Below are 22,573 nucleotides of genomic sequence, written 5' to 3'. Positions count from 1 at the left end.
TTCCAGGGTGGACATTGGGTTCTGTCATGGAGCCAGCAAAGGCAAAGCGCGCGGAAAATGCCCACGGACGCAACCTTGTCATAATAGCAGATAGGCTAAATGACGTCCTAAACAGAAAAGAGACAGGGCTAGCTCAGCGCTTGCCGAAGGGGGTAGACGACTTGTGCGAGCTGTCCCCTCAGGTGCAGATCGTGGTGTGCACGGTGCTGGAGGTGCCTGTACGTGACTGTAACATACAAAGAGCCGTAGTGGCTGCTAATGAGGCTATATGGACATTGAGCCAAGAGAAAGGTTTCGAGACTGTCGAAGTAAACAGGGAAGTGTGAAGGTGTGGTGCTTTTGAACAAGACGGCATCCACTTCGATTACAGGCTTGGACGCGAAGTGGACTGGCGACTTGCTGGTCGCGTGGTTGCTTTTTCAGGGGACCCATGGACGCTCAGGAGGCCAGTGTAGGCAGTAACGAAGAAGGTCCCCTAGGGGAACGTCAGAATAGTATCGACGTCAATAACATAAAAAGGAGGAAAAATAGAAAAATAGCTCGCCATGCAATAGCCTATATAAACATGCAGGGCGGCAGAAGAAGGAAAAAGTGGGCAGAGATCGAGGAGCAGGTAAATATAGAATAGATAGGGGTGTATGCAGTTACACAAACGCACCTTAGAGACTCGGAAGAGCCGCCAGTGTTTGAAAATTATGTTTGGCGAAGGTGCAACAGAACTAAGTCGGAAAGAAAGGGAGGGGGAGTCGGAACGCTAATCTATCCGGGAGTTAAATGGAAAAGAGTAAATTCAAATTGTCAAGAGCATCTTTGATTTCCACGCACAATGAGCGGAAAGAAAACTTGGCTTGGCGTAACGTATTTGTGGACCGAAAATAATTCCGCAGAGAAGAATCAAGAGTTAAAGGAATGCCTAAGTGCTGATATTAGGGGTTTCGGGAATGATACCGAAATTACCCTATTAGTGATATGAATGCCCACGTACAGCATCTAGATGGCTATACCAACAGCAACGGGAAGTCGATGCTAGATCTTTGTGAGAAACATAACATCGTTATCGTGAATGTACGGCCTAAGTGTGAAGGCAGATCACGTCGGAAGTGGGAAACCGGCAACCGCCCATTGATTACTGTCTGATAGCAGAAGGAATTCACGATAAGTTGAAGAGGAATGGTCATTGACGAGGAAGGGTATAACAGTATAGGGAGTGAGCATAAACGCATCATTTTGAAAATGGGACATGTAGGTGGGAAAGATAGCAAGGAGCGCAAAATGGCCAGTCCAAATTTGAGCGCTGAACAAATAACAAATACAGTCACAAGAGTCCAGGAAGAACTTTGCGAATGGCCAAGCAAAGAGTGGGAATATAGTAAGCTTCTAAGTATAATAACGACAGAAATACGGAAAAAGAGGCAACATGCTAGTTGGAAAGGAAAAAAAGAAACTGAAAAGCTGGTGGAGCAGGGAGATACGAGAAGCGATCGCCGAACGACAGAAAGCGTCCCCAGAGCATAGGCAGGCAAAAGAATTCGTATTTGCCGCAGGATGATGTAACCATAAAATGGGAAATATACCGGAAGAAAAAAATATATGGTTCAAATACTGGTGCAAGCAAAGATGAAAGATGAAAGGTGAAAGTGAACATTGGTTATCAGAAATACATGAGAAAAAGAAGGCAGCACCTGGACTATTTTGGAAGCACATAAAATTATTAGGCAGGAAGTCTGGCATAACATAACAACATATCCTAGACGAAGATGGAAACAAACTGGAAGGTGAGGCGGCATTAAATTACACACGGAAAATAACAGCTGAATTTTTACAAAGCAATGACGATGTTGTACTTGAGGAAAAAAAAGAGCATGAAAGAGAACCAGATGGAAGAGGAGCTGGTGCTGACAAATTTAAACTGGGAGAAAGCCGAAGAGAGAATTCCTAAGCGCTCAGCCACAGGGCTATGCGAGGTTCCCATTAGGCTGATTAATGAACCAGGACCAAAAAGTAACTCAGCTGTGTTGAAAGCAGTGGAAAAATCTTTAAAATATAGAAGAATACCAGACAGCTGGCGACAAAGTAGCATGTCTTTAATTTATATAGGTAAGGGGGAGAAAGATAGAATTCACTCGTATGGGCCGTTAACCATTACATCCGTAATATACTGGGTAGCAATGCAGGCTATAAATGTAAAGCTTCAAGGATGGGCAAAGAATAATGGCATTTTGGGAGAACTTCAGAATAGCTTCAGAATAGATAGGCGTCTGGGTGATAACTTATTTGTCCTTACTCAGTGTATTCAAATATCCAGAGTAGAAAGGAGACCGTTATATGTGGCCTTTTTAGACACTACAGGAGCGTATGACAACGTAGAGCGCAACATTTTGGGGAAAGTTCTGGAAGGGGAAGGCTTAGGCGACGATTGTCAATAGCTTTTGAGAGAGATTTACCTAGAAAATACTAAGCATATTTAGCGCCAGCAAACAAGGACGGAAGGGAGACGACAACACAATGCGCTAACTTCAACCTCAAGGTTGAAGTTAGCGCATTGTGTTGTAGTCTCCCTTCCGTCCTTGTTTGCTGGCGCAAATATGCTTTCAATTTACCAACACGCCCAACAAATGGCAATGCTAGAAAATACTGTTTGCGTTAAATGGGAATGGATGAGGATCGAGGACAAAGTTGATATCAACAAGGGACTGAGGCAGTGGTGCTCTTTATCCCGACTGCTGTTTGTGATGTACATGGTGAGGATGGAAAGGGCGCTAGAAGGAAGTAATATCGGGTTTAATCTATCATACGAACAAGCGGGTATAGTAGTAGAGCAGCAGCTTCCAGGTTTGTTTCATGTGGACGACATTGTGTTACTAGCTAACAAGGTGTTTTGCAACGTCTGGCTAATATCGGTGGACAGGAAGGCGAGAATTCAGGTGTGAAATTTAGCGTTAAAGAATCAGGTGCTTTGGTATTCAATGAAAACCCTGAACAAACAGTGTCAATACAGGGCTAGGAAATACAGCGCGTAAAAGAATACAAGTACATTGGGATATGGAAAAACGAAGGCAATAGGTATATGGAAACGCAGAAAAAACAAACAGTAACAGTAAGGGGGAAGAGAAATGCGGCCATAATGAAACACAGAGTGCTATGGGGATACAGTAGGTACCAGTTACTCCGGGGTATGTGGAAAGGTGTAATGGTTCCAGGACTTACATTTGGAAATGCGGTTGTTTCCTTGAGATCAGGGGTACAATCAGGACTCGATGGAAATCAGAGGGCAGTGGGACGCTTCGCAATTGGGCGCTCACGGGAAGACTACAAATGAAGCTGTGCAGGGTGATATGGGCTGGACTAGTTTTGAAGTGAGGGAAGCTCGCAGTAAAATTAAGTATGAAGAATGACTTAGGAATATAGAAGAAAGTAAATGGGCTGGGAGAGTGTTGTGGTATTTGTACAGGGAAAACGTTGATTCACAGTGGAGGAAAAGAACTAGGAAGCTTACCAGCAAGTATGTGGCCTGTATGGTGAGCAACACGTCAGCAAAGAACGTCAAGCGCAAAGTCAGAGAAGCCGAGATAATCGCATAGGTGGCTGCAATGAGAACTACGTAAGAGGAAAAACCGAAATCAGGAAAGAAATAATATATGATAACTCAAAGGGAAGCTCATTCCTTTTCGAAGCGGGATCAGGTTGCCTTGGAACACGCACTTATAAAGCGGGACAAAGAAGGAAGAAGCATGTGCTTGCTGTGGCAAAGCTAGGGAAACGATGGAGTATGTTTTATTAGAACGTGAAGACATTTGCTCAGCGGTCAATTTAGGCACTACTGGCCTCCCTGAAGCCCTTGTATTCAACGAGAGAGGGGAGAAATTAAACATGTCCTCAATAGAAGTTAGTAAGGGGCGATTGGAAGATTGGTGGAAGAAAAGTAGGGAAACGACAAACAACAGTGGCGTACAAAAACAAAGTTCACAATACGGGTTCCGAAACCTTGGTTATCGGAATTTATTGTCTTTCCTTTCCTTTTTTTAAACATAAGTGGGACATTAGGCAATAACAAGAGCTTGGTGGCACAACCCACAGCCCCGTTCCAAAGGGGACGCTCATAGCATCAATCAATCAATCAATCAATCAATCAATCAATCAATCAATCAATCAATCAATCAATCAATCAATCAATCAATCAATCAATCAATCAATCAGATAACACACTCGGCTTCTGAGCATGGAGTCGTTGGTTCGAAACTCATTACCGCCACCGTTTTTACTTTTGAAATTTATTCTTTTTTTAAGTCATTAATTTCCTTTATAGCGATCACCGAGGCGAAGTTAAAACGCAGGCGAGAGCTTGCGCGGACAAGGAACGCCCGGATAACACAGCCTTCCGAGAGCGACGGTGACGTGGCGTCGCTGCGATACCTTTTGCCCTTATGCAAGACCTGGCGCGGCAGCAGGTGTATCCTTTCGCCCACTCTGCCCCGTCGAGGCGCGCACGTGGCGTTAAGTCGCAGCCAATGGGAATTGAGGTGCCGCTTCGCTGCTACACAAGTCGGTTTTTTTCACTTAATGGGCCAATTGACGCTTTCGCAAAAAAATAAAAAAATAAAAAAAGAACTCTTACAAAAGGAAACAAGCCTGTAGTTGCACGTTTGTGCTCGGTGTTTGAACGGGTAGGCAGAAAGGAGCTTCTGTTTCGCAAATCGCTTGGGCGCGAGCGTCTTTAGTCTCAAGCCCGGTGGGAGCATTGCTTATTCAGGCCACACGCTCGCCTTGAAGGCACGTCCGAAACCGTTTTACTATAGTGTTTTGTATGCTGCACAGCACCACTGCTTTACTCTAGGCTGTGGCCGGTATTCCCCTTTCCACCTGACTTCCTTTTCTAACCTGCTCGCTCTTCGTCGCCAGCATTATTATTGTTGGCTGGCGACGCCATGTTGGCTGGCGACGCCATTATTGTTGGCAGCGACGCCAATCAGGCTCGGCCGCCTTTGTGCGAAAAGCGACAGAAAACGAAAATCGCTCGAGAGTTGAGGAGGACTGTGGCAAACACGAAATAAGTGTGGTGATTCGAAGCACACAGCGACCTCGTTTTCTGCGTACTCTCGCTCGACGAGACCTACAATGTGGCATTTAAGAACTGCCCTCACTTTAGTGTACAAATAACGGCGCGTTCACCGCGCTGCACTAATCAGCCAATCGTCCGCTATCGGAACACAGCGGTTTTCGAACACAATGCACTGTCCCAGCGTTTTCGTGTTTTTTGGTCGAACTGGGATCTCGCTAAATGTAATAGAGGTTCTCCCACACTTGCAACATTCCCACGCGTTCCTGCAGCCCATCCTATTTTCTTCATTATTTTTCTTCCGCAGATAAGCGGAAGCAGCCCTGGTTAACATGCCAGCCGTTTCCCTTGATTTGTTTTCTCAACCAAACAGGGGGCCAGGGACGCGCACTGACCGAGGGAAGCCTGGTTTCCCATCTCCGGAGGCGCGACCAGGCCACGAGCCTCCAGCACGGTGACGGTGAGCCTCTCGAGGCCGGCTTTGTAGCAGAGGCCCAGCAGCAGCTCCCCTTGGTCCGGCGGCGCCTGCGTTGGGCAGCGACACTTCTTTCCAGTGGCCGACGCAAGCAAACGCGCAGCACTCGTTTCTTTTTTTCATTCACTGCAGGGTGCACGCACGAAAATGAAATGGGAGGAATGCGTGTGACTGAGCGGAAAGCTTCGCGTGATGTGCGCTTGTTTGGGCGCGGGCCCCGGCCTGCCGAATCCCGGCGTCTGCGCGAACCGAATCATATTGATGTCACCAAGGACGCTGGCGTGCGGTGTGTGGTAATCGATGCGGACTCTGTTAAGAACGCTGAGGTCGGTTTTCGCTTTTCGACCGCCTGCGCACGAACGACGAAACCCCATTATCCGCGAGTGTACTTATCAGCGCTTTCCCGGGAGTAAACCCACTTTTCCGGCCGGATGATTTTTTATTTCTCCGAGGTTTCAAATAAAAGTGCCACTTTGGTGACACGAATATATTGAAAATAACACCGGCACTATATCGAAAGAATGAAAAGTGTTTGGCGCAACTGCTGATCGGTAGACTAATAGAAAAAAACTACCGGTTCTTGAAAATTTAAAGATGAATTATTAAAAAAACCAACACGGCGCGGGTGCTTAAGTATTTAACTTTAAAGTATGACAATGAACTCCTAATGCCTTCTGTATTAAAATGTTGTTTGCGGGCTTTTTCATCGTTATAAGAAGCGAGAGTTCTATACGATGGGCAAAACAAGCTTCTGTACTATGGTCATTTCGCATATGTATTATGCGCATGAGTACGTCCTTAGGCGACGGACCGTTTGCTGAGACATTAATGGGACATGATAATCTAGTAAGCTGTTAAGTGTTTTCGGGCCGCCGCTGTCATCGGGCCACGTCATATTTCTCCACACTTGTCACGACTGCGAGTTACGCCAGGAAACCGCCATAATGACATTAATAACATGTACAACCCTCCGCAATGGAAAGTTAATTCCAAGATGTTTGCGTATTTTACTTTAGTAACCACATTCTCGCATACCTATAATACGTTTCATTTTGAAAATCCCCTTTCAGGAATTACTGACTGCTTTTTCTCTATCTTTATCACGGTGTGCATATTTATGAATGCATGATCTTCGTTGGATGCGTGTCGTGAACACATAGCATAAGCGTGGTTTTGTCCCTGAATGCACAGCATCAGAAACTGCAAATTATACGAGTAGAAACAATGATTTGGCATGGGCCCACAAATCTGAGCGATTAATATAAAAATGTGCGGATGTACTGAATATGAATGTCGCAGTGATGTGTCCACACGTTTTTTTTTTTTTACTTTCTGCACTTGATATATATTTGAGCATGATCCGGAACCAACTAAAGCTAACGTGTTACTCGTCCGCAGTTTTTACATAAATTGAAAGGTCTGCCTTGAACTACTACTCGCATTGCTGGCTATTGCCGCTGCGTATGGACAATTTGACGCTACAGTTGATAGAGGATGCCCTTATGAAATCATGCCACAAAACATTTTCTAATCAGCACAATCGTTAAAAACATTGGCGCGTATTCAATAAGTCGTTCGTACGCAAAAACAGTTTGATAGAATCCCCATTTAAGAACGCATCTTATATACTTCCTGCACTGCTGTTACAATATTATTAGCGAAAACAACCTGACGTTTCATTATTAACGCCCATTTGATTAATTTCTCTAAAATGTGGAAAGAAAACAAGGTTACTTAAAGCGGATTCATGATTTAAGTGTAATTGTGAATCATTAGTATAACTCTGCAAGTAATGTTTAAACGCATGTCCTAAAAAAAGGCACTTAGTTGACAATTATAGATTGTGCCTGTGTTTCTCTCGCTCAATATGTTTGCTTTCTTCCCCGTTTTTTTGTCCTGCAGTCTTATCGCCTGGGTGCTTGTGCCGGAAAATTTGTCGAGTCACCGACCAGATCCACGGTCGTCTCCAGATCTCTCCATGCCACGATGCGTTCCCCCGAGAGTGGATCCAGATCCCGAAGAGGAAAGAGCACGTGTCCGATGACGTTGTGTCGCTTGCCGCGATCGTTATCCAGCACCGTCAGCTTGAGTACTCGCTCCGATAAGGCCTTGGCCGGGATCTGCGTTCCCCCGTCCACGGAGAGAAACGTTTTAAAGACGCAGATATTTAAATTAATTATGGCGCTTTACGTGCCAAAACCACGATCGCATAATGAGGCACACCGTAGTGGAGGACTCCGGATTAATGCTGACCACCTGTGGTTCTTTAACGTCCAATCAAAGCAAGGTAGACGGGCGTTTCTGCATACCGTCCCCAAATAAATACGGCCGCCATGGCCGGGATTTGATTCTGAGACCTCGTGCTTAGCAGCATAACGCCATAGCCACTAAGCAACCACGGCGGGTGATGCAGAGATCGTATCACTCTATAGCGTATTAACGAAATTTGTTATTGAATCTTAGGTATTAACGGATACATACACACACGAAACAGAGCATATAAAGACAAAGACAAAAGTGGTGATTCATGGGTGAGAGGAGAGCGTGTGAATGCGTAAATCACTTACCAGTGCTCAAAACCGCACAGTTCTGGTAGTTAATATTAATATGTGAGGAGGCAAACAAAACAAAGTCAGGCAAAAAAAAAAGCTATTACCAGAGTAAATACACTTGCAACCAAAAGGTGGCGCTACAGCGTGCCGTTCACAGTGTACAGAATGGGAGGGAAGCATCAACTGATCAGGCAGTCGAGATAAGTAGTAGGCGTTTATAGTATTAGTGGGGGAACACAGGGAATAGACTGATAGGATGGGTCTGTTACAAGCAGAGTTAACAGTACAACGTAGATATAGAAGCTTTAGGAAAGGAGAAAAAATTAAGGAAAGGTACACAAAATAATATACTGAAGAGCATGTATAGCATACCTTATTATAGCTCAAGCAGGCTAAGTGAATGTTTGTAACCGCCCCGTTTCAAAGGGAATGCCAATTCATCATCATCATCATTATCACAATTCACCAAAGATTGGTAGACCAGTTGACTTTAGGAGCCCACAGTAACACAACAAATGAGGCAGTGTAAGGAGACATGGGTTGGGTCTCTTTTGAAGTCAGAGAAGCGCAGAAAAAGATAGTTTTGACTGAAGACTCAGAGACATGGACGAAAACAAATGGGGGGTAAAGTGCACAAACACATATTCATCGTCATCATCAGCAGCCTATATTATGTCCACTGCAGGACGAAGGCGACTCCCTGCGATCTCCAATTACCGAGGTCCTGCGCCGACCGATTCCAACTGGGGCCCACGAATTTCCTAATTTCATCGCTCCACCTAGTCTTCTGACGTCCTCGAATGCGTTTCCTTTCTCTTGGTACCCATTCTGTAACCCTAATGGTCCAACGGTTATCTAACCTGCGCATTACACGACCAGCCAAGCTCCATTTTTTTCTCATACTGTCAATTAGAATATCGGCTATACCCGTTTGTTCTCCGATGCAAACCGCTATGTTTCTGTCTTTTGACGTTATGCCTAGCATTCTTCGTTCCATCGCTCTTTGCACGGTCCTCAACTTGGTCTCAAGCTTGTGTGTCAATCTCCAAGTCTGTGCCTCATATGTTAGCACCGGTAAAATGCACTGATTGAACACCTTCCTTTTTAATGACAATGGTAATCATCCAGTCAGGACCTGACAATGTCTGCCGTATGCGATCCAACCTATTTTTATTCTTCTATCGATTTCCGTCTCATGATCAGGGTTCCCTGCGATTTGTTGGCATAGGTAAACGTACTCCTTCACAGACTCTACAGGTTGACTTGCGATCTTGAACTCTTGTTCCCTTGCCAGATTATTTATCGTTATCTTTGTTTTCTGCATATTAATATTCAGCCTCACTCTTACGCACTCCCTGTTAAGGTACTCAATCATTTGTTGCAACTTGTCTGCATTGTTGCTGAATAGAATAATGTCATGGGCAAACCGAAGCTTGTTGAGGTATTCGCCGTCGATCTTTACTCCTAAGCCTTCCCAGTTTAATAGCTTGAATACTTCTTCTAAGCACGCAGTGAAGAGCATTGGAGAGATTGTGTCTCCTTTTCTGACCCCTTTGTTTATAGGTCTCTTCTTACTTTTCTTGTGTAAAATAAGATAGCTGTGGAATGTCTGTAAATATTTTCCAAGCTATTTACGTAAGCGGTCTGAACTCCTTCATTACGTAATGCCTCTATGACTGCTGGTATCTCTACTGAACCAAATACTTTTTCGTAATCTATGAAAGCCATATAGAGAGGCTTATTGTACTCTGTGGATTTCTCGATAACCTGAATAATGACATGGATGTGATCCATTGTAGAGTATCCCTTCCTGAAGCCAACCTGTTCCCTTGGTTGACTGAAGTCCAGTGTTGCCCTTATTGAATTGGAGATTATTGTGGTGAATATATTATATAATACTGGGAGTAAGCTAATGGGCCTATAATTTTTCAATTCTTTAATGTCTCTGTTTTTGTCGATTAGTATAATGTTTGCATTATTCCAGTTTTCTGGGACCCTTGCGGTAGATAGACACTTCGTACATAGAGGCGCCAGTTTTCCAAGCATTATGTTTCCTTCATTATTGATTAAATCGACTGTTATTCCATCATCTCCTGCCGCTCATCTTCGTTTCATGTCTTGCAAGGCCCTTCTGACCTCATCGCTAGTTATAGGAGGAGTTTCTGTATCGTGTTCATAACTGTTTCTAATGGAGCTATCCTGACTCCTCTGGGTACTGCACAGGTCAGTATAGAATAATTCCGCTGCTTTTACTATACCTTCGAGATTGCTGATGATATCACCCTGCTTACATTTCAGTGCATACATCTTGGTTTGTCCTATGTCAAGTTTCCTTTTAACTGATTTCAGGCTGCGTTCATTTTTTACAACTTCTTCATTCTTCCTGAGGTTATAGTTTCGTTTGGCAGCGTCAGTTTGGCAGCGGTGCGCAAGCAGCGTACAGGTTCGCTCACCCACCCGTTTTTACGCGGATTCCGCACGTTTCGCCAAGCAGCAAGGAGCCGAGGGACGACTGACTGCCCCGTCCACGTCAAGGAACAGCGTAGATTTCATCTCGTTCTCCACACTGTCAAGATCGCTGATTCAATGGCCCAGCTTCCCCAGCTACCTGGCGCATCGCCGCACGGCCCACCAATCAGCGTGGGAGGCTCGTACCGGTTGTCTTTATAAAGGACGGCATTGCGGGCGGCAGCTCAGTTTGGCAGCGGTGCGCAAGCAGCGTACAGGTTCGCTCACCCACCCGTTTTTACGCAGGTGAGACTTGGGCGTTGTTGAATAGTTTTTCTACTGCTGCGCACTGCTGCCAAACTTTGACTGGTACTTTGACTATATCTTTGCATGTAATCTCTAAGAATGGCTGGCAATGCTAAGGAAATTACGAAGGCTCTTGAAGACTTCAAACGGGAAATGAGATTAGAGATGCGTAGTGTGAAGGACAGTGTTAAATTTTGTAGTGACACGTGTGCCGAAACAAAGGCAATCGGCGCTGATGTGAAGGCACTTCGACATGAAATTGGTGAGCTGATTAAGTTCAATGAAAACAAGTGCTTAACGCGGAGAGTTGAAGAGCTGGAGCAGTATACCAGGTTAAATAACTTGGAAATAAAAGGAATCAAGTCAAACGGGAACCCTGTTGACATAGTCAAGAAAATTGGCGACGTTCTTAAAGAACCAGTTGCTAGCCATGACATTGACACGTGTCACCGGATCCCAACGCGCAAGCCAGGCGAGACCAATATCTTGGTTCGCTTTGTTCGGAGAGATAAGCGTCATGCGTTTCTTGCTAAGGCTAGGAAGCAAAAGGTTACAAATGACCAGCTCGGCTTATCTGGGACCGACAGCGTTTATGTAAACGAGCATCTTATGCTATGTTCACACTACGGTCGTAACGCGCGTAACAGCTCTTTTGGCGTATCGAACGTAACGGCTGTAAAAAACGTTACGGCAGTTAAGCCGGCACCTTTGTTCACATTTACTGCTGCTTAAATTACGGCTTTTACAACAGGCCAATCAAATTTGGAGCTGCAGAATCGACGCCACCAGCGGTCCAATATGGCTCCTGCCAACATGCGAGCGCTGGCCGAGATCGAAGAAATTCACGCTCAAAACAAACTTATAGTCATGTATTCAATCACCCAAAGACGACGAAGGCGACGCAGAAGGGTTTGGGTGCGGCAAGTATTTCTCGACAGGGCCGTGGACGGCAATTTTCACAACCTTTTCGCCAAGCTCCGAGTTGGTGACGCTGCGATGTTTCATAACATCATGCGCATGTCGGCCCAGCAGTTCCGCTTTCTTGAAAACCTAATGAGACCACTCATCGAAGTTCGGAGCACGCATCTGCGGCCATCGATTTCCTCGGCGGATAAACCAGATGAACTGAAAACAGTCTCGCAAGGCGCACTGCAAAAATGTTCACGAACACAGCCAATCGTGCGCACGGAATGGCGGAATGGCACTTCCCGCGCCCGGAGCTGTCTGCAGACGGGAGGACGGAAGTGTCGTCACCGGTTGTTGAAAGCCGAAAGCTTATCGGTCATTGGCTGTGTCGCAACGGTCGTAACATAACAGTCGTAAATGTTGCCGACCCTTTAACACTCTCACCCACGATTTTTGCGAGAATTGCGCACGTTGGTACCTTTACGGTCGCAGTCTGAACTAGACGCATACGCTTGTTGCGCTTCCGCTTACGTATGTTACGAAAAATCGGCGCCTTACGAACGTAGTCTGAACATAGCATTACGCGGACTAACAAACAGCTGCTTGGTGCTGCTATTGCCCGCAAGAAAGAAGTGGCATGGAAGTTTGTTTGGACGAGTGGGGGCAAGGTTTTCGCGCGGAACGATGAACACATGGACGCTGTTAGGATTCAGGATCTGGCTGATCTGGCGAAGATGACTAGATAATAACATTGCTTTTGCAACATGCTCATCATTCCTGACTTATCACGATGGTTCTTCCACCTACCTGTACTAGATACAATACTGATCATTTTAATTCTAGCTTTAAAAGTATGAGCAAAAATATTTTTCGGCTTTTCATTTAAATATCCGTAGCATGAAAAACAACCGCGATGATCTTGATTTGTTTCTAGGATCACTGTCAATGAAGTTTGATGTTATGGTTTTTTCTGAAACATGGTTCGGCACTGATGGTGACGAGTGTTGTTTCGATGACTATACTTACAATGGTTTATCAAGGCCCCATGGAAGAGGTGGTGGCCTTGCTGTATATGTTAAAAAATGTCATTCGCACTCTATGGTTAGCGATGTTACAGTCACATATCCCAACGTTGAGTGCTTAGCTATATCGTTAAAGAATATAATCGTTGTTGCTATGTATAGACCCCGTCAGGGTAACAAATAAAAAATTTTTGAGTTCTTGGAAAGCCTTTTCACTTTTCTGGACTCTACTAAACTACCTTTCATTTTAATGGGTGATTTAAACATTGACCTGTTATCAGATGATTCTCATTCAAGGGAATTGCAGAGCCTCATTTCTTCTTACGCATGTACGAACTATATCACTTTGCCTACTAGAATAACTTGCAATACGGCTACTTTATTAGATATCTGCATCTCAAATGTTCAGCCTCCACGCACTGAATCCAATCTATTATCTTTAGATATTAGTGACCATTTGCCCATATTTTGTTTCATACCTCTCAGATTAAACCGGCTAACAAATGCTGTTAGGCATATGACCAGAGATATTAATGATTTTGCTCTGAATGAGTTTCGTAAACTAATCGAAGGTACTAACTGGGGATCTATATACGATATATCTGAAGTTAATACAGCATATTCTGAGTTTATTGATATTTTCTTAACCCAATATAACGCAGCTTTCCCACAAATAGAGAGAAAAATTAATGTTAAGAAGTTTAAGAAGCCTTGGATGAACAAATCACTTTACGCAAGAATAAGAAATAAAAATAAAATCTATCATGAGTTCCTCCATAGCAGAGATCTAGCTTTGCTTTGTCAATTTAAACAATTTAGAAATAAACTTAACGAAGACTTAAAAAATGCTAAATCTAATTATTACATAAGCCATTTTTCTCGTATTCAAAATGATAGTCGTAAGGTTTGGCAAGAGGTTAATAACTTGCAGAATAAAACAAAATACACACAACTTAGTGAAATAATTACAACTAACGGTAAATTAACGGGCCGTGAGCTATCAAACACCCTGAATGACTACTTTATAAATGTCGGTTCACCAAATCTCTCTACGCATACTCCGGTTGATAGTTTTATGGGCCTCACCACTCCATTACTGAATTCTATAGCACTCGCACCAGCAACCCCTCAAGAAGTAGCTAGATTAATATTTTCTTTAAATAATGATGTATCCACTGGATATGACGATATAAAAGTAATTCCTCTGAAGTATGTATGCAACGTTATATGCGATGTCTTGTCACACATTATAAACCTTATGTTGTCAACAGGTGTTTTTTCGGACAAATTAAAATTGGCCCGAGTGGTTCCAATATATAAAGGTGGTGACATAAATAAACTGTCAAATTACCGACCTATTTCGGTATTACCTGTTCTATCAAAAATTTTTGAATGCGTTATTAATTCAAGGATGGCCAATTTTCTCCATAAATACAATGTCATTGCTGATTCACAGTATGGGTTTGTAAAAGATAGGTCCACGGAACAAGCGCTATTAGTTGTTAAAGACAAAATAATAGATAACATTGAAGGTAAAAAATATACACTTGGTCTATTTTTAGATTTTCGCAAGGCCTTTGATTGCGTACATCATTATACTCTCCTTAAGAAGCTTTGTGACTACGGGGTTCGCAGTATTGCGCTGAACCTGTTGAAAAATTACCTGAGTAATAGGTCCCAATACGTACGAACGAATAACATCTCCTCCGATACACAGACAATAATGCATGGTGTCCCGCAGGGATCAATACTAGGGCCTTTATTATTCATTACATATATCAATGACCGAGTCGATATATATAATTCTCCAGATCTGGTAATGTACGCTGACGACACAAATCTTTTCTTTTCCTCCCGCTCATTACTCACCCTCCAAAGTATGGTTAACACTTATTTACTGAAGCTTCGTGATTGGTTACACGTAAATAAGCTTAGTTTAAATATAAATAAAACAAAATATATTCTTTTGAAGCCGATCAACACAATGGAACGCTATTCTATACAGATCTATTATGATAATACACAAATCAGTCAGGTTTCTTCTCAAAAATTCCTTGGTGTGTGGTTTAATGAAAATCTCTCTTGGTCTGTTCATATCTCAAAACTTGCTTCTGAACTAAGCAAAATTGTTGGTCTGCTCTTTAGGATTTCTAAACTCTTACCTGTTTGGTTAAAGGTGTCCATGTATAACGCACTGTTTTTCTCAAAACTGTCACATTGTAATCTTGTATGGGGTACGACTACGTCTTCAAATTAACATAAACTACTACTGCTACAAAAAAGAGCCTTGCGTGCTATTGAGGGCTATTGCGGCGCACCACATAAATTACGTACACAACCTTTGTTTGTTGAACATAGCATACTACAAGCTGAACAAGTGTATTATCTACGGCTGTTACAATACATTCATAGAAACAGTTTGTGCTCTATTGCTGACAGTACTATAAAATACAACCTTCGTGAGGTAAAACTACGTGTACCGCGAACACGCACCAATTGTGGTAAACAAAAGCTCAATTTTCAAGTACCCAACGCCCTCAGCAAATTTCCCTTTAGAGTTGATTTCTTTTTATCTAAAAATGTGTTCAAGAAAAACATGAAATGACGTTTGCTTGAAGGCGAAATTCAAATGTAAGAAAATGCATCTACAGTTTCTTTATACATACGTTTCTTTCTATTTTTGGTTGCGGATAAGCAGCAATAGTTTGCTGAAGTTGCATGTTTTCGTGTCATAATTCACCAGCCATGTACGCATTGTATTCGTACGTGTATAACTTTGTGTGCTTGCATATTACCTTGCACATGTTTGTATTTTTGCCGAATTATGTTTCACTGTGCGCATTGTAGCGTTGTTTTGACATATTTGTCGCGCCTTCTATATCCATTTTTTGCATTTATATTGTTAATGCCAACTGTATGGGTGCCGGGACCTCGTCAGGCCTTACCGCCTTCTGTCCCGGTCCCCTCTTTTCCTTGAAAAGAAGAATAAACTTCACTTCACTTTATCAGTTATTTTCGCCTTGTTGATCAGTTTTAACATTTCCGCGAATTGTATATGATCTCTTGAGTTGGACACTTTCATTCTTTGTCGTTTCTTTATTAGGTCCTTATTTACTTGGGAGAGTTTGCCTACTAGTTGCCTTGGTGCCTTGCCTCCCATTTCAATTGCTGCCTCTGAAGCCAGCCTAGTTACGGTTTCATTCATTACCACTATGTCATCTCCATCTCTCTTTTCTAAGGCTGCACATTTGTTTACGAGTACCAGCCTGAATTCGTCTGCTTTTACTCTTACTTCCTCTAGGTTGACTTGTTTCTTCTTGACAAATTTCACTCTTTCTCTCTTTAAATTGAGGTGAATCCTAGCCCTCACTAGCCTGTGATCACTGCACATTACCATACCTATTACTTCTACATCCTGGACTACGCTGTGATCGGCCGAAAGTATGAAATCAATTTCATTTCTTGTTTCACCGTTACGGCTTTTCCAGGTCCACTTTCTGTTGTTACGCTTTCTGAAATAGGTGTTCATTATTCGAAGCTTATTTCTTTCTGCGAATTCTACCAGCATCTCTCCTCTAGCGTTCCTAGAATCGACGCCGTAGTTGCCAATTGCTTGTTCCCCAGCCTGCTTTTTCCTCGCTTTTGCATTGAAGTCGCTCATTGCTACAGTATACTGAGTTTGCACTTTTCTCATCGCTAATTCAACATCTTTTAAAACTGATCTACTTTATCATCATTGTGACTGGATGTTGGAGCGTAGGCTTGTACTACCTTTAATTTATACCTCTTATTAAGTTTGATTACGACTACTGCTATCCTCTCATTAATGCTGTAGAATTCGTTAATGTTGCCCCCTATGTCCGTATGGATTAGGAATCCTACTCCGTATTGCTTCTTATCTGGGAGACCTCTATATCAGAGGACGTCTTTATTCAGCAATGTATAAGCCTCACCCGTTCTTCTAATCTCACTAAGGCCAATGACATCCCAAACAATGTCTGATAGTTCCTCAAAGAGGCCTGCTAAGCTAGTCTCACAAGACAGAGTTCGGCTGTTAAAGGTTGACAGGGTCAGTTTCCATTGGCGGCCTGTCCGGGCCCAGAGACTCTTAGCACCCTCTGCTGCGTTACAGGTCTGACCACCGCCTTGGTCAGGTGCTCCGCAGCTGCTGGGGACTGAGGGCCATGGTTTAATTGTAGGAATCATCAGCGAGGTAGTTGACGAATACTGCACCAGGGAGGCCAATTCCTGTTCTGGTGAGGAATTGTCTTTGTTCAAGCTTAATGGGCCTTCCTAATGTGGTTGTACCTGGATTAGTAGTAGCCCGACTCGCTCTCGGCATCTTTTCCCGATGTCAGGCGTCACTCCAAGCCTGCAGATGTGCACTGCAGGAGGTGAAATTCAAGCTCACCATCGTCAGATTGAAAAAAAAAATATTTGAACTTCCGAATATGACAACTGAGCATTCGACATAGCCCGTTAGATAATCCCGTAGACGGCGAGGCTAGCTCATTGCCAACAAGTACAGCCCAGAGGGCCCTACATGCCTAAACTCTTCTTTGATTTATCCGATTTCTAAGCAGTTTTCGGCTTGTAGTTCTGGAATTCTCGCGTGTGCGCGCGGCCGTCAACTCGGCTAGCCAAACTATACAGGCGTTCCGACGGCCTCGGACAGCACTTAAAACGAGTGAGGGGCCGCGATGCAGCGATGCCACTGTATTCAGCAGGCAGGCGAATGATGAGCGATGCATCAGCTTTTGGCTCAAACGATGGCATTCTCAAACGATGGCAACAACGGTTAATATGTTGGTGAACACGAGCGAGATGAACGCATTGCTGGCGATAGCTGTGAGCACATGCACAACTTTTCCAGACACAGACATGTTTTCATTGGCTTTGCAGCAGAGACCTAAGATGTCTTGAATGTAAGTGACATAAGGCTCAGTTGATGTCCACATGCATGTGGATACAGTCAAAGCAGTTTTAACGAATTTGGTAGCTGTGCGAAAAGTGGTCATTATATTAGTAGTTCAATATATATGGACTCGCCCTTAAAAATGCTCAAAAATAAACTGCACTGGAGCTGGCATCAGCAGCTGCAATTCGGGCAGCACTTTGGTCTGGAAACCAGTTTTTCAGAGTAATTTTCGTTGCAGGTACATTCCCGCACCAAGATGCAAACTTCCGTTAGAAACATCCATCAAAAGAACGAATTATGGCGTCGTATAGGCCATTCAAAACGGCACCCGATTCCAGTCGCCTGTCAGTTCGAAACAGAAAATGCAGCCGCCATTTCTTTTTAGAGAACTTGTGATATATTTTGCTAACAGTGGGACATAATTGTATTCTGCACAAGAGAGCGAAGAGTTCTAGTTGGCTAGAAGTGCATACTTTGGAAAACTAGAGTGACATGCTACCATTCTGTGAAGGTCTCGGACATCATGATCTCAGCATTATGAATGCACGTGAGACGCACAAGAGCCGTAAAATTACTTTATGCTCCTTCGGGTGAAAAAAAAAATGCGATGTGCAAAAGATTAAATGACACCGCGAACCATTATCAGCAAGTGGCAATCTGCAAATGAAGCCCCGCCAAAGCGTAATCTGCCAACGGCATAGTAACCGCCAATCCTTCGCAGGATTGCGTGGAGGCAGCACGTGGTGCAGCGTTCTCGCCGATTATGGCTGCATCGACAGGAACGCTTAAGTGGCCGTTGTTCCTATGGTGGAAGGATGGTCGTTCCAAATCGTTGAAGCAGGCATGCGGTGACGCAAGGACAATTGCGAAAAAACGCAGCTGATTCGTTCGGGATGCCGGACCAGGATGAATTTTTCTTCTACTGCGAGGCTTTCTTTCTGAGAAACCCGTATGCGTTTGCTTTGTAGTTTAGTGCAATAATTCAGGTGGATGAGAATATTTTAAATGTACGAATATTCGAAAAGGTCGAATATTATATTTTCAATATTCATATTCGATTCGAAAAATAGATGTTCGGAAACGTTAGAATATTCGAATCAAATCGAATACGTTGCTGGCTGTGCGGGAGCAAACACGGTTCTTAGCATTTATTTTTATCTAATAAAAGTATATTGGGGCGATTCTACGCTTAATTTTGTGATTAAATTAAATTATGGGCTTTAAATTGCCAAAACCATTTTCTGATTTTGAGGCACGCCGCAGTGGAGGGCTTCGGAAAATTCGACCACCTAGGGTTCTTTAACGTACACCAAAATCTAAGTGCACGGGTGTTTTCGCGTTTCGCCCCCATCGAAATGTGGCCGCCGTGGCTGGGATTCGATCTCGCGACCTTGTGCTCAGCAGCCCAACACTATAGCCACTGAGCAACCACGGCGGGTGAATTTTGTGATGATTTCATGCTGCTAGCATAATTTCGCCTGTCAAGCGCACTTAGCCACTAAACGGTATAACTTTGCGAGAAAGCCAGCTTCTCAATAGCAAGGGCCAGGGGTTTGCAGACAGCGAGGGTGCTTCTTTTTTTTTTTTTTTGCAATGCCACATTTAATTCTGAGCTTATTGCTTGATAGCAAGTGCGTTGACTGTTGCTTGGCGCAAGGTGAAATGCCTCCCAGTTTACGGTTATTTTATGCGGTATAATAAGGCACAGGCTGGTAAGGACAGCTAGTGAGAATTACTAAATTTTCCAAGTTAACATTAGTTAAATGAACAACGCTTTAGAATAACGGTTTACTAGTCTAGTTTATAACATTGACAATCGAGTTGCAATGTTTCAGCATAACAAATTAACCCAACTTGCTAATAAATGCGTGTGCATATCGTTATTGAATATTCAATTGGATATGCGAAGCTAAGCATTCATATTCTATTCATATTTGAAAATTTTGATACGCCCACCCCTACACTTTTTCCCTTTCATGTACTTTCCTCCACGTTGCGGGCTTCCACAGAACTGATTTGAAATATTCAGCAATACATGCTGAGGATGTAAGCAACGGAGCCAGTAAAACGAAAACAGGCAAACAGGGGTTCACACTAACACATGGAAAACACAAGACCGAATGTTTTTAAGGTCCAGCCTTTGTCAGAGTAAGGGGTCGTTCATAGTCCAGCATTGTCCGCACGCCAGCTGGTGCCTGTTGAAGTCCCTCATGTCAAGCATGCTGTGTGTGCTGTTCAAACGCACCATGTCTAATGTCACCTGACCACAACCGACGAGCTTGTGTTACGCGTGCATACAGGATCACGTTGTGCGGGCAGAAGTTTTCGAAGCCAGAGTTTGCGTTCTGCTGAAGCTGTTCAACTCCACAATGAAAACCGGATCGTGCGCTAAGAGCGTCCCGTAAGAACAGATGCCCCAGAAACTTGACAGTGAAGATATTTTTACCAAAGGCCAATGGCAAAAGATTATTGAGAACAAAAAGCTTTGCGAATTAGAGCCAACGTCATTGTCAAGTTGAAATAAGCATAATTTTATGACGCCCCAAAAGGTGAAATAAATGAATGAACATAATTGTGGTTGGAGCTGCGCCTCAGAGCACTATAATTCGAGAACACATAGGTTGTAGCCACCTCTCCGGCGCGTTCCACCAGCCATTGCTGCTGACTGCTGGTGGTGCTGATGATGGTCAGCCGCTCCTTATGGCCTCAGAAATGTAGCTAAGTGTGGACGTTCAGCGTTTGCTTTACTAACAGTTGCTATCACCAACACTGATGCAAAATAGAGTACTTAATAACCAGTCGCGCCATGGGTAGAGAACGCAAAATAAACTATAATATATATATATATATATATATATATATATATATATATATATATATATATATATATATATATATATATATATATATATATATATATATATTATAGTTTATTTTGCGTTCTCTACCCATATATATATATATATATATATATATATATATATATATATATATATATATATATATATATATATATATATATATATATATATATATATATATATATATATATAAGCGCAATATTAGATCCCATCTTGAAGGTGTCAACAAGAAGATAGCTAGAGAGGCTAGCGCTGTTATGAGGCTCGCAGTAACGAACGGGAGAGTGGCGGAGAAAAGTACCGAAGGTAGAACTCAACTTGAACGTGCGACAAATGTCTCTGCAACGCTATTATAGCGATTGAGCTAGAAACAATGTATATATGTACAGATGACAGTAATATTTAGGTCTGTTTAAGGCCCCATATCGACGAAAATAGAAACATTTCCCCACATGTATGAGCTCTAATCCGCACCTTTCACAGATGGTGGCGGTGCCACCTGGTTTGTTTGTGAAACAGCGACGCGATGATCGCCTTCACCGGAACGAGCGACTGGTGCGTTTTCAGGCGCAGAAAGAATTGCAGTCAACTGGCCTATCAATGCATATCCAAAGTATGAGGAGTATGGACTATACAGAGAAAACAGTTATTGGTTTGCGCACTAAACCGTCATAAAAGTTCTCGATTATCAAGTGAGAAAAACAGAAAGCAGCGCGCGGCTGTTATGCACGGTGTGCTTCAAATGCATTAAGAAATGTCCGCGTTCCAAAAGCCTGTCGCATTATTCCGACTCTCAAGTGCCTGGAAAGCACCTTTCCTATAATTTCCGACCTTTCCAGCTCCCACAGTCTCCATTATCTTCTTTTTCCTTGCATTCCTCAACGACCGAGAATGTACAATCGAAAAGAGAGGCAATAAAAAAAAACATTTTGACCTTCCACTAGTTTCTTTCGCTCCTGAACGACTTAATTCTCTGAATCGTCTGCTGTTCCATGATCAAGGGAACACCATACAAGCACGCCTCCGGTAATGGGATATGCCTCTGGAGTCGCTCTTCCTCTCCAGTCGCAAAATTCAAAACAAAATATTTTGACTACTTGGTTTGCTTACACAGCACAAACTCGACTTTTTTCTTTTCGTATTTGCTTAATAAGTCGTAGTACGCTGCCGGAAAACATGCCCAATTTGACTGCCGTCGACCGACACCGAAGTGAACTAAACGCTACGCTGCGGAGTACGATGCAGGTGAGACGCCAGAAAATGCACCTTCGATAATTTTTCTCACTAAGCCGCATGCTTGATCACTTCATGCTTAGTGACAAAATCCTATCAATGATTTCTAGCCGACAGACTACTGGGCGTTTGAAATATTTACAATTTTATGCATTTATGCGTTTACTGTGGATTCCATAAGTGTTTACCCAGTATCTCTTCAATTATTACAAAATATTATAGCTTCTCTACCTACGCATCTAATATAATTCGGAAGAAAATTTCAGCTCAGAAAACTCCGCTCTCCTCCAAGCGTGCTCGTTCCGGCAGAGTCGCGATCATCTCAACCACTGACATGTTGGAGGTGCAGCCGCGCCACCTATAGGCCGTGAAAACTGCCGATACTTAGAGATGCCCAAAGTGAAGCGCATGTCTTGACGAACAGCTATATACAGTCACTCTTTTTCAGACGTATCAGGTTTTTTATACGCAGACCGATAGACCTTATAAGGCATCCTTTCGAAAGCATATGAAGTGTTCATAGGCAATCGATGCTGTATAGGCAGTTTCATGCAGTTTCACCAACTAGCCCAATAAGGTGCAATAGGCAACTGAAGTCGACTGGAATGTGAAGCGAATGATGAAAACGAATTGTTAAGTGAAGAATCAAGTTATAAACGTGAGCACAGTCCTACAACGCCTAGTATCCGTTATGTCAACCTTAAATCAAGATTTTGTACTCGTATCATTTCGAAGCGTTTTCATCGCCATCTGCCACGAAAAGGTAGAATGCTCGCTTCAAGTACTGCTATAAAGT

At 43.2% G+C, this 22,573-nt stretch overlaps 1 protein-coding gene across 1 annotated transcript in view; it reads right to left on the bottom strand.

The window, feature by feature from the left end:
• Positions 1-22,573, bottom strand: part of LOC135911721 (synaptotagmin-15-like) — a 387,529-nt gene that overhangs the window by 42,692 nt on the left and 322,264 nt on the right. The window contains exons 6-7 of the mRNA XM_070528890.1: positions 7,481-7,651; positions 5,452-5,581 (exon numbers count right to left, since the gene is read on the bottom strand). Coding sequence (XP_070384991.1) covers positions 5,452-5,581; positions 7,481-7,651 — 301 coding nt within the window. The remainder of the gene's footprint in view (positions 1-5,451; positions 5,582-7,480; positions 7,652-22,573) is intronic.

The sequence above is a fragment of the Dermacentor albipictus genome, chromosome 1 (assembly GCF_038994185.2).
Source record: "Dermacentor albipictus isolate Rhodes 1998 colony chromosome 1, USDA_Dalb.pri_finalv2, whole genome shotgun sequence".
In the NCBI taxonomy this organism is placed as follows: Eukaryota; Metazoa; Arthropoda; class Arachnida; order Ixodida; family Ixodidae; genus Dermacentor; species Dermacentor albipictus.
The sequence above is the reverse complement of the archived record's forward strand: the minus strand, read 5'-3'. Positions and strand labels throughout refer to the sequence as shown.